General features: G+C 47.7%; 1 protein-coding gene across 2 annotated transcripts in view; it reads right to left on the reverse strand.

Annotated features, from left to right (window-relative positions):
• The window catches only part of KIF15 (kinesin family member 15), a 2,141,222-nt gene that overhangs the window by 903,540 nt on the left and 1,224,208 nt on the right, over positions 1-13,474 (reverse strand). For both annotated transcript variants that reach the window (XM_069648268.1, XM_069648269.1), the window contains exon 22: positions 4,634-4,719. In XM_069648268.1, coding sequence (XP_069504369.1) covers positions 4,634-4,719 — 86 coding nt within the window. The remainder of the gene's footprint in view (positions 1-4,633; positions 4,720-13,474) is intronic.

Genomic DNA, 13,474 nt, shown 5'->3' on the forward strand with positions numbered 1-13,474 from the left:
TAATAAACAAACAAGGTTGGCTCACTGCCGATCTTCCAGAAAATATCAGGATGTAAATTGGGAACGTTTCTAGATGCCGTAGGTTTTACTTTATTTTGTCATTAATGGCTTGCCGGCTGGTCAGCCAGCTAGTCAAAGTGCCTAATTTGGCGGATGCTCTTTTTTTCTGTTGACCTGCTTCGTAAGGCGCTACGCTATTTCATTAATTGCTACTAGTGATGCAACAGTTGAATTTAATGGCTGACTAGGATCATTGGTGACCTCTCCAATACTGTTCTAAAGGACGGGAGATGGTAATCGTTGCTTGCATTTTTTCATTTTTTACCTTCAATCTTTACGAGAAGGGTATCTTAAAGGTGATTCAGTAATATTATAAGATTTGGCCGCTTCAATGGGGTCGACGGGATGAGTAGAGGGCATTGGTTTGTCTATTTCCCTATGGCGATCATTGATACTTTTTATGGAGGCAGATGCATGTGCAGTTTCTTTGGATTGCATTAAGAAATCTAATGTCTGCCCATTTTTCTGGGTTTGTTAATAAATTTGGTCTGTAAGTTTAATCAAAATTTTCAAGGCGTAGCTCAAGAGGCTGTTAGGGAGAATTCTCATAAATGGCTGATTTCCCTTACCTAATGAGCCACTCAGCAGCTTTCCTGGATTTCTAGGGTTTATTTTTTTCACCTGGTGAGAGTGTGAGCCTTTTTCCCACTCTTCCATGTGTTTTGCTGTGTGTTTTTTTACCATTTGTGTGATCATGGGCTCTGGAGCCTCACCTACTCCATGAGCATCATTTTTATGTGTGTTACACAGCACCTTCAGTGCAGTGACACAAGGTTGTCTTTTAGACTTCCCACTGACTCCATTTTTTCGGACTGACTACTGTCTCACAGAAACATGTAAAGTTGCCATTAACTTTATGTAGTCTCTTTAAATCACAGACCCAGTACAACCCATCTTACATGGAGTATTGGAAAGTGTTAATTCTTACCCCTTTTTGTCTGTTTCTCTTGGAGCACTGTTTTGCTCCCTTTTCGTCAAGACTTGGCTAGTGGCAGTGATAAATACCCTATTTTTCATACCGCGGTTATCTTATATAACCATGGTATTGTTTTAGGCTATTTTATTAGCCTTGAACTTAAACACGCTTGACCAAATACATTTTATTTCGGCTCCGGCTAGGTTTATTCGCCATTTTCTTTAGTTAAAGTCTTTCTCGTGTTTTACTCTGCGCGCCAAACCAGGTTTGGTCCCTTTGTTCGCCGTCTTTTCGCAGGCTTCTGCACAGAAGCCCTGCTTAAGGCGCCTGAAAGTCTGGGTAGGCAGGATGTGAGGGAGGAGTCTTAGGACACCTGCCATGGGTTCCCTTGGTAACCCAAGTCGCAATCCTGTTTGATTGGCTGGGTGACTGTCCTTGCCAGGACAGCCACCCTGCTATGTGATTGACAGCCAGTCTGTGTGAGTGGGGGAAAACTGCATAAAAAGCAGGTCTCTGGGACTGGAAAGGCAGAGTCGCCACTGGAACGAAAGAACCAACGAGGAGCTGATGGAAGAGGCACAAGGAAACACTGACCAAAGCTTTGTATTAAAAAGTAGATATTTATTTTATACACTTCTAATAAAACACATGTATCACAGTCATCAAGCAAGTTAGAATAAGTCAAAGGAAAAATATACACACTCCCAAGTTGAATTGTAGACCAAGTGAACCAGAGTGAAAACTGAGCAAAACGGCACAGTGAGAACTACACACAAGGGATCCTCTAAAAATTCCTCACAAGGGAGGGAAAGCACAAGTTATCTAGAAATAGGTTCTTATACACCCTAGCAACACTTACCATCAGTTTGTGAACCAGTTCAGCAAGACAGTGCATCAGTATAGGCAATACTTAAAATCAAAACTGAGCAAAATGGCATTTCACAATGATTAGAAAAGGGAAGGAAGGGGTGGTTGTAAGAAATAGGTGCACCAACACAGTTCTCAGTGAGAATCAATCTAAAGAAAGCAGGTCTAACAAATGTGACCAGAGTCAGTAGACCTGTGCCAGAGTCCGTGGTACAGGGCAAGGGCCCAGGAGCAAACATTTTCTTGTAGCTGCAGTCAAGTCTTTGGTTAAAGAATTTGAAAAGGTGGTTGCAGAAGTTGAAAAAGACAATGTTAAGAGAGGAGCGGTCGACCCAACAGGTAGGTAAAGGATTTAAAACACTTAATGCTACCGCGAACAAAGGGCGGCCTGGCGGAACAATGTACCTTTAAATGAAGAAGTGGCTCCTGCGGTGGTGGTTGTTCCTGCTAGTTCCTGCAGTTCGGGTGATCCAGCAGAGGAAGAGAGGCTCTCGTCGTGGAGGAAGGATCGAGTTACTGCACTACCCAGGGATGAAATCAGCCGCGATGCTGCCCGGCTAATAAAAAGGTACGCTCCTTTAAATCGCGGTCCGGGTGGACTGGTGCCTGGCTATCCGGCCTCCGAGTACAGGGTACGGGAGATTCGACCAAGGCAGGACCGGGAAGGCAATTGGCAAACTGGTTGGCCCCACAAGCTCAAGGGAAGAAGGCTCTGGCAGATGAAGATCTTCTCTCGTTGTGTGTAGAAAAGTGGTGAGACGCTGCAGCAGGGCTTCACCGGTGGTTCAGTCGTTGCAGATGTCTTTGGCTTCTCTCCTCTTCGGCTTCTTAGTTCCAGTGGCGACGTCTTTCTCTTCCAGTCCTCAGGACCCTGCTTTTATGCAACAATATCCCCATTCATACAGCCTAGCTGTCACTCACACAGTGGAGTGGTCATCTTGGCGGGAGACCCTCCAGCCTATCAGGATAGAGTGCGACATGGGTTGCGGAGGCAACCCTGTCCAGGGGTCCTACTCCCCCGCCCACACAATGGACCCACACCAGACTCAATGGCGCCAAAAGGAGGGCTTCTCGGTAGAAGCCCGTCAAAAGGACGAGCAAAGGATCCCCAACCTGGGTTAGGAGTTTAGAGAAAGACACGAGAAAGAAGTTATATTAAAGTTCTGGCAAATAAAACCTACCGGAGCAAAGATAATATTAAAATGCACCGGCGGTATGTTAGAGGCTGTCAGAAAACGTGGTAGCCTCGAACAGTGGGAAAATTCCATAGGGAAATATTTGCGGTCGAATATTTATGGTAGTAACTACTGTCACCAGCCAGAAACATTTGAGAGAGGGACTGTAGGGTACCCTCTTGAAAATGAACATAGGGGAAAACTATTAACCCCTTCCAGTACCTCCATAGTAAGATGGGTTGTACTGGTTTAGTTCATAGGATTTGACTAGTAAAGTCAATGGGGACTTTACATGCCCTGGGAGACAGCAGTCAGTCCCAGGGTATGGAGTCTATGTTTGGGGGTCGCTACGAAACCCCTGTGTCACTGCACCGAGGGTGCTGTGTAACACATGTGAATAAAGATGGTTCCTATGGGGTTGAGAAAGATCCCATAGGCATTAAACACAAAAATAGCCTACAACACACATAGCAAAAATGCCTAAGAGTGGGGAAAAAGAGTCTCACTCTTAGCAGGTAAAAAGAAACAAACCCTTCAAATCCAGCAAAGCTGCTGTGGGACTCTATAGGTAAGGGAATTTAGCCATAGAATGAGAATTCTCCCTAACACCTTGTGAAATGTGAAACTGGGATAACTTCAGGAAGAAACTTGGGCCTTACTCTGAGGGAAATCCCTTCCCCTTAAATAACTTTAGGAAAGGCAGTTTACAAGAATACTGCAATTCGTCCACGCGCCTGGCTGACATGATGTCCACTAAGAAAGCGGTCTTCGAAGTCTGCAGCCTGATAGATGCTGGATTGTAAAGGCTGAAATAGAGCAGCCATAAAAAAAGACAGGACCTGTATAAGGTCACAACCAGGAACAATGAATGGGTTGGAGGGAAACATTCACAAAGCGCTTAAAAACAGAGATACAATGGGAATGGAGTTTAATTTGCTCTGGTGACCTCTTGATTAGTGATAGAGGCTAGGTACCCTTTTATCGTGCCCACCTGCAAGCCTCCCTTGGCTAGGAACAGAAGAAAGTCCATCACTACTGAAGTGGACCACGTCAAGGGGTCTGCACCCCTTTCTCCGCAGCAAGCTTAAAATCTTCTCCCTGCAGCCAGCAACACCTCTAAAACCTCGCCCGCTAGGTCCGAGCCCTCATACCTCAGCTTCTCAAGAGCCACGCATGCCGAATGGGGGACTCTGGTGAAGCACTTGACCTTCCCACTCTGACAAGAGGTCTTGCCTCTGAGAAAGCCAACAAGGTGGGCAAACGGCCAACTCCGCATGGTCTGGGAAACCAATTCCTTGCCCAATCCATGGTGATTAAGATCCGGTGAGCCCAGAACCTCCACAACCTCCAGAAAAATGGAAGCATGTGTACATATGGGGTAGTTCAAAGTGGAAAAACTTCTGGTATCTGGGTATTTTTAAGGAAGCAAAATAACCATAAACGTCCTGGGTTCAAACATTTCCTATGAAATTGGCTAGCTAAATGAACTAAAAAAAATGAAAAGACCTCTTTTGTGGAAAAGGCGTATGCACATTATTTGTGAGACAGGTGAAAATATATATTTGGAGCAATGACATGGTTAAAACTGTGTCTCAGTTAACAGAATATTACTCACTTGGAGCTATTTTCTTTGTCTTCTTGTAGTTGAGAAGCCAACTTTTGCTTTAGTTCTCGCTCAGTTTCCAAAAGCTCTAAAAGATTCTTTGGAAAAAATTAAAATTACATGAATAAGGGTTGATTTTGTAACTACCTGGAAACTTTTCTTTTTATTTAAAAAAACAACATCATTTACAAAAACAGAACTAAACAACCAACACATGCATGAATGATGAATAAGCCTGTCCACCTGGAGATTCCCAATATTTTAACCATTCAGCCCCCAAGTGTAGACTGGATCAGAAACATTTATCATCCAATAGGGGGCCCACTGTTGCACCACACCAGTCCAGCTCAGCATCATTGGGACCTGTGGCGCAAGAAGTGATGTCAGGAATATGTATGCGAGTTGCCAAAGCCGGTCTCGTCTGCCAATTTTCCCTGTACTCCCAAGTACGAGGAACTGCACAGATTACAATCTGTCTGAGGGGTAAGTGGGTGTGTTAATGAGGAATCAATGGGTTGAAGAATTTACCATTACAAAAGAACACTGCTGATGTAACGGATTCCTTCTTCTCACAGATTCATGATCTCTGAAAGTCTCCCAAAGCAGCCCACAATCTGAGCAGTGAGTATAGCGAGGAACTAGGCCTGAATTAAACAAATCTTTACACCGGTGTGACCATAGCATGCTTCCTCACCAGCCATACAAGCCTAGCAGCAATGCGTGGTAAATGTGTGCAGTGTGACCGTTGTTGAAGCTTGGCAGGAAAAGAAGGGGACATCCCTCTGTAAGGCAGATGTTGCAACCAAACCGCTTAAGGAATTAGCCTGAAGACAAGCGGGCACGTCTGTTAGCCAGGGTATGTCAATGACATGTAAAAGAAAATCCACCTGGACGGAGTAAGTTTGTCCCAGCTCTTCCTTCCAGAGCACCAGCAAAGCTCACAAAAAGCTGGCTATCATTCCTGAAGACTAGGATGGGAAATGTAGAAGTTCAAGACCAAGGTGGGATCAAGAAGATGAGTGAATTAAAAGGCAGGCTATCTTTAGGTGGCACAGAGTTGCCACGCTATCTTCGAGGTGGCACAGAGTTGCCACAATCAGCAGGTAAGGGGGGTCTAGTCAAACCAGCAAAGTCACTTTCTCCCTAGGCTGTTGCAACCGGAAGGTCTGATGATGCTAGTGATAAAAAGCGCTCCACCACTGAAGCGGTGGGGTAAGAGATATGGATCAAGCTTGCGTTCCCTGCACCACGCGCCAAATCTTCTCCATCTACATGCATACAGAGATCTTTTAGATTGTCTGCCTGAAGCCAGCACCACCTCAAGCAACTCTTCAGAGCGGTCCCAGTCATCATATGTCATCCTCCCAAGAGCCAGGGAGTCTGGGTTCGGGTGAAGTAACCGACCTTCCAACTGGGAAAGGAGGCCCGGCCATCGAGGCAACCAGAGAGGTGGGCAGATGGTCAACTCCAGGAGCTCTGAGTACCATGTTCTCCTCGCCCAGTCTGGGGCGATGAAGATCATGGTTGCTTGAACCTCAACCTTCTGAGAACCCAAAGGATGACAGGAATCAGAGGGAAGTGTGCTGAATCCCCGGATGTCATCACCATTTCCGAAGGGGGAGCACCTTCCCATGAGGCCAGAGTGGTGAGGCTGCTACCCAATAGTTCCCCTATGGGTGGTACTCAGCGAATGCATCTCTTGGGAGGGGAAACCACCTTTGGGGATCAGTGACTACCATTTCGGGAGAGCGCGGTATCCCTGCCAAACACCCGGCCCTTCTCCCCCTCCCTACAACAACCCCACTTCTACTTCACCTCCTCCCTCTCCGCCCCTACCTCCACCATATATTTTTGTAGACTAACAAAAGTAGAGAGTACCGAGTCGTGAAAGATCTCTAGGGAGTTACAACATCATATCTCACTCAATACTGGGCAAGGAGGAGGTGCAGAGCAGTACAGAATACACTTTACCCATTCTAGTGTTTCTCAACAGTCAATTGAAAGAAGCCCTGTTAAAAGCAAAGAAGGACTTCATGAAGTGTCAAGCCCACCCTGGTGCAACCGGGAGACAGAACGCACAGGGAAGAAGAAAGACAGACCGGGGAGCCGAGCAATAAGGTCGCAGTCAAGGAGGTCTGATGTGCAGGGACAGTGCGGTAAGCAGCAGGGAAGCCGCTCCTAACATCCCTGTAGATCGGCAGCCATGGAGCAATGATCCTATGCTGACGAGAGTGAAGCAGGTATGGCAGAACCACCAACCTCCAGAAACTAGAGAAGGAAGCAGCGGAAGCCCCACCGCTGACAGCAGGCGCACAGGATGTCCAGCGAACAGCGCAGACCACAAAACAAGGTATGCAGATGAGTGGGGAGGCGCTGGGGCCCTGTAAACTGGCAGAGACGGTCCAAGCAGGCAAATAAGACCATACAGGCAGATGAATGGGCCTGGGACCCCTTGCAAAAGTCAAAAGGCATTCCAAAAGCCTAATCCGGTGAATAATACTTGCCAGAACAGCGAACTGAGTTCAGTGGAGTATTGGCGGAAACCTGCAGTCTGGGACCCGCACCCATATGAAGAGAACTGTGAAAGGGATAGGACAGTACGTGTAGTACTTGGCAGATGAGTAAACCAGGTCTGTATGCGACGCCATAGCTTGGGAGTGCATCCAAGCTATTTGTCGCAGTGCCGATTGGGAGAAAACCAGGTCTGCCAACCAGGGTCATGGACCCATCACAGCTTGGGAGTGCATCAAGGCTGCTGTTCTTCGTTACAGTGCCTGGTGGGAAGAAACCAGGGCTGCCAATCAGGGTTAGGGATCCACCGCAGCCTGGGTGTGCATCCAAGCGGTTCTTTTTTGCAGTGCCGGGTGTGAGGGAACCAGGGGTGTCAACCAGGGTCAGGGATCCACGACAGCCTGGGAGTGCATCCAGGCTGTTCTTTGTCAAAGTCACGAGTAGAGAGGAAACCAGGTATGCCAACAGGGGTCAAAAACCCATTCCAGTTTCGAAACAAATCCAAACTCCATTTGTGTTTGCATCTTTGCCTGGAGAAAAGGAACCAAGCCTGCCAATCAAGGTCGGGGACCCAGGGACAGAAAAAAGCCTGAGAAGTACCAACAAGGGGAAGGAGTTTCCCCGAACAATTGTTGAACTTTACAAGAAGCGTGAACAAGGCCAGGGGAAGGGACACATTTCCCAACACTTAAAGGTCTGAAGATTCCAGAACTGTTTTGTCCATGGGAAGTGAACCACTCCCTTTGGTCTGGAAGGACCCTTTTTTTCCATTAGTTTAAACTTAGATTGCGGGGGACAGAGTTAGGAATCTGACATATGGACTTTTGCTTTGGACATCTGACAAGTTATTTCAGTGTAGGTAGGGAAGCAGGGCGAGATAGGGTCTTACTTCTGCACATTTACAGAAGGCATAGTCGAGGTCAAAGTCACACTCCACTAGGAATGCATCCCTCAGTGCACCTGTCTCTGGAAATTTCCCTTGAGCAAAACTGTCTGCACTTTCTGTTGGACCTCATGGGAAACGGATCCACCGTCGGGGTACCCCACTGAGTGAAGATCCAGTTGAGAACTTCCTAGCAGAACTCTCACTCATGTGAGACTGAGCTCGGTCTGCTCAAAGTGTCTGCCAGACTGTTCTCCGTTTGACCCAGATGGACTGCTGAAACAGATATTGTTCTCCAACAACCAGAAGGAACAAGTTACTTACTTGTAACTGTTGTTCTCCAGCATGGATTCACATGCTCATGAATATAAGAATACATAGCAGTACACACATGCACAACCACGAGAGGTGACAAGGCTCAACATTAAGCATTACATAAACTCAACATTAAGCAACTCTTACCTCCTTCACCAGGCCCATCATCAGGCCAACAGGTTGCGCAGCACTGCTTGGCCGACTCTGGACTCCTCCCTGGAATCCCGGTTGACGCAGTAGAATTTCGTGAAGGTGTGCGTCGACCTCCACATAGAGCCCTGCAGATGTCCAGCAGGGGCACACCAGACAAGAACGCCGTAGTAGCAGCAATCGCTCTGGTCGAATGGGCTCTCGGACGGCCAGGCAACGGTCGGTTTGCCAACCCATGACAGTCCATGATGCAGCCAGAGAGCCATCTGAAAATGGAAGCCTTCGAGAGGGCCTTCCAGTGATTCACAGGTCCAAAGTTCACAAAAAGCTGTGATGTCTTCCGAAAACTCTTTGTGCGGTCCACGTAGAACTTCAGCGCTCTAGCTACATCCAGCGAGTGCAAAGTCCTCTCGGCCGGCGACAAAGGCGACGGGAAGAAAACTGGCAACACCAAGGGCTTGTTGTCTTTTACTCCGTAGGGTTTCATGGGGTTTTTGGTAATTGTGTTACACAGCACCCTCAGTGCAGTAACACAGGGGTGTCATAGTGACCCCCAAACATAGACTCCATACCCTGTGACTGACTACTGTCTCCCAGGGCATGTAAAGTCACCATTGACTTTACTAGTCTTAAATTGGGAACAGAACCAGTACAAACCATCATAGTGTGGAAGTACTGGTAGGGGTAATTAGATTGCCCCTGGGTCTGTTTTTCGAGGGGGCACTGTGCAGTCCCCCCTCGTCGAGTTTCTGGCTGGTGGCAGTGGTTACCACGCGAAATATTCCACCAGAATAATTTTTTATGGGATTTTCCCATTCATTTTAAACGCACCACTTTTTGGTGCAATGTTAAAGATACCGCCAGGTTATTTATTTAATATTTATTCCCCGGTTGGGTCTTTTTGCCAGGACTCGGTTTTAAAATGGCATTTGTGTTCGCCTCTAACTCCAACCCAAGTCAAGCCCTTTGTTCCACTTTTTGGCGGGCTTCTCCACAGAAGCCTCCAAAAGTGGTGCCACTCTGTCTGGGTCTACAGGATGTGTGGGAGGGGGGTTTAGGCACCCTGGACTGAGTTGCCTCGGCAACTCAAGTCGCACTTTTGTGTGATTGGCCCAGTGGTGAGCCCCCGGCTCACCACTTAGCATGTTTGAGTGACAGCTAGGACTGATGAATGGGGGTTTTCTGCATAAAAGCAGGGCTTTGGGGACTGGAACTTCAGAAGTCGCCACAGGACAAAAGAATCCGAAGAAGGAGAAGCTGAGCCGACCTGCAACGACGACACCACCGGTGGAGCCCTGCTGAACCGCCTCACTTCTTCCAACGACAGAGGAGACCTTCATCCCGAAGAGTCTTCTTCCTTTGACTGGTGGGGATAACCAGTTTGCCTGCCTTTTCGCCTTCCCGGATCATCTCGTGGCCGCCTTGCCTGTGCCAAGCACCCGGGCAACCGGAATACCACGTTTTACCACTACCTCGAATAAAAGGGTAGTGCCTTTTAACCGGAGAACTCTGCGGCTGGTTTCTTCCCTGGCAGTGCAACGACCTTCAGCTTTCCTCCACGTCGAGATCTTCTCTTCCTCTGGACGAACGCCGCGACTTGCACCCGCTGCCAGGAACAACTGCCCCCGCTGGAGGATCCTCCCCACTTTCAAGGTACTTGGTCCGCCTGGACTCCCTCGCAATGGTCTGTGTGGGGTGTCTCTTAAATCCTCAACTTACCACTTGGGTTGGCCCTAGGCTGGCTAACTGAACTTTTCTGAGCTGAACTAATTCCTTTCTGAACTCTCTGCAAGACTTTTCAAGCCTCTTAAACTGTGTGATCTTGGGCGCATTGGTGCTCTGTTCTCTCTAAGAGGGAGCCTGGCCTCTGAACTTTTTGCTCACAAGTAGACTTGGACTTTCCTGCCTTGCTGGGTACTTCTAAAGTATTAGTGGTGTGTGCTTTTCTAATTTCTGCCTTTTCCCTCCCTTTTGTTGATAACTTATTAGAGTGCCATCTTTAGTTAAGCGCTCACCTCTGTCTGAAAATAAGTGGTGTTAACTAAGACTTGTCTAAGAAGCAATAAGGGATGTATATATATTAATAGCGACTGTGTTTTGAACTTGCTTACATAATAGTGCTGGAGCGTTTTTATAAGTGTCTGAATAAATAATTATCTACTTTGATACTAAAGCTCTGATCAGTGTTTGCTTGTGCTACTGTATTTTGGTACCTATCTTGTATACTCTATATACTGTCTAACTCTTCTTGAGAGAAGTCTGGCTGCTCAGCCACAGCTACCAGGTAAATCTGGGTGGTACAGACTGCTACCAATTGGGTTTACTGTCAACACCTGTAGTCCTATGCCTTTTGCAGTGGTCCCTAAGGGAACTGCACAGGTTTCTGCCCAACAGCCTTCTGTTGGGCCCCCGTCGCCAGGGCGCCCTCACATGACTTAAAAGACCGCTTGGACCTCTTAACTGCTGGACCCTTCTCCAGCCAGCTGGCGAGGCGGGACCGACGATCCCTCAGTCTGTTCCGACAGGTTCTTGCAAAACGCACAGTCCTTTTCCACGTGCGTCTTGTCTTTGTGAAGGCAGTAGACGCATCTCAAATGCTCGTCCTCCTTGAAAACATTCTGTAATCCGCATCCATGGCAGTTCCTGAACAGCTTGGATCCGGATGTCAAGTTCCCTTGTCCTGGGCCATGTCCACGACGTAGGCCTCAGATCTTCTGGAATCTTCCAAGAAGCGTAACTAGACGAAAACTTTGCCCTTGAGGGGCGTAGAAACTTCCGAAACGGGTCCCTGTTGATCGGATGTAGAAACGGTGGAGATTGAGGCTCGATTGACCGAAAAAATTAGATAAAACTCCTTGTAAAAACGTAAAACGCAGTAAAAGCTCAAGAACTATAGCACGAGGACTCCCAACACTTGAACGTGCGGTAAAAATCTGAGGCTGGCTGCCAGGGGCGGGGTTTAGGGAGAGGGCAGTCATTGGCTGAGGGCCGTATGACCCAGAGACCAGTGATTGATTACAACTAAGAAAGACAGATCAGAAACAAAACTGATACTGATTTTTTCTTTACCGAGGATTCCCAGCCTGACGACGGGGAATATTTATGAGCATGTGAATCCATGCCAGACCCCATGCTGGAGAACCATTGCTGCATTGTCACTCAGCAAAGGGGAAGGGACCGGAGACTTCCTTGCTTGTTCAGGTAGTGCATGGCCACTCTATTGTCCGTCCTGATCAGGAAGCGATTCCCCGAGAGAAGGCACAAAAGCAATCAGCACAAGCCTGATCACCCACAGCTCCCGTCTGTTGATATGCCACTGGTTCTCCATCATAGACCAAATCCCGCTCACCTGCAGATCCCTCTAGTGAGCACCCCAATCTTTCAGAGGCGCATCGTTACCGCCTGCGCTTAGGGCCACAGAGGCTAGAAAGGTTTCCCAGACATCATTGTCTCTCTGCTGGCCCACCAAGCTAGATCATTGCCCACTGACCCCACACCCCGACAATATCCTTCAAGGCACCGAAATTTGCCATTTGCCTGAAACTGGCAACTTTCTCATCAGGGGGGAAAAAAAATCTTTCCTGCCCGAGTGTCCAGGACCGAAACGATGAACTGGAGCCTCTGTGCTTGTGCAGTGTGGGAGTTTTGGAAGAAGCCCAATCTGTGTGTCCTTGAGGCGAGTCGATACTTGCTCCAGCGACTTCCCCTGGATCAGCCAGTTATCCAGGTATGGGAATACATGGATGTCGGATCTCCTCAGGTGTGCTGCCATTACTGCAATCCGCTTGGTGAAGACCCTGGGTGCCGAGGTTAATCCAAAGGGGAGAACCTTGTATTGGTAGTGGGTGTCCCCGCACACTTAAGTATGCAATTAAATAAGGTGGTAAGGCTACAGTTGAGATCCTGCGCACAGATGTGGGCGTAATTGTGTAAGTCTGCTGCTTGGGATGGTGTATCTTGGCTAGCCTGAAATCAGTAGGAATACAAAGTATTAATAATTATGTAGATAGGCAGAGCTGCCGCAGACAATTATGTGTCAACAGCCTAATGTTTGATTTGGAAATTCAGGGAATGTGTATTTAAATCCAAGTATCACACAGATTACCAGTAATACTCATATGAGATCACATTACAATAAAAGCTATATAGTAGTACTTACAATTAACTGGCCATATCAGATTCTTCTTTGACAAATAGCACACCTTATTGATGATTACAACTTATACTACGGTAGGGACCAGGTGTATATCCAATCAACACTTAAGCATGCGTCCTGCAGATCCAACACCACCAGCCAGGTCTGGAGCTGAAGAGTGTGGATAATTTCTCCCAACATCACCATTTTGAATTTCTCAGGAACTTGTTTAAAGGCCCTAAGATCCAAAATGGGACAAAGTCCTACCCCTTTTCTTGGGTACCAGGAAATACTGTGAATCCCAGCCTGATCGTCTCTGCTCGTGAGGTACCTCTTACACTGCACCCTTCAATAACAGGGCTCGCAGTTCCTACTGGAGCTCCTGTTCCAGCTGTCGAGAGGGGGGGCGGAGTGGTCTGTCCGGGGGCCATCTTAAAAGGGCAGGCACATTTTATGAGCTGCAATGCCCAGGCGTCATAGGTTATTTCCTGCCACTGGAGCAAAGGCACACCAATACTTCCTTCAACTGGGGAAACGTGGAGGTAGAACTCAAACCGGCTGTGTGGGGGGTGCTGCCCCTGCTGCTGTTGCCACAGTCTGGTGGCCCTAGAGGTTTGTGTTTTTCACCTGAAAGGTATGTACCGCCTGTAATACTTTCCTCTGGCTGAGAAACTGAAAGATGGTTTGACTGTTTGCTGTACACCCAGGCCCAGAGACTTGGCAGGAGTAAGGAGTCTTTAAAGTTCGCTAAAGACTCATCGGCATTGGGGCCAAACAGGTGTTCGCCATCAAATGCAATCGCCCGTAATTTTACTTTGACATTGGGCAAAAACACAGAACTCTGCAAGTAGGCCTGGCC

Source organism: Ambystoma mexicanum, chromosome 2q (genome assembly GCF_040938575.1).
Source record: "Ambystoma mexicanum isolate Mex_15411 chromosome 2q, UKY_AmexF1_1, whole genome shotgun sequence".
In the NCBI taxonomy this organism is placed as follows: domain Eukaryota; kingdom Metazoa; phylum Chordata; class Amphibia; order Caudata; family Ambystomatidae; genus Ambystoma; species Ambystoma mexicanum.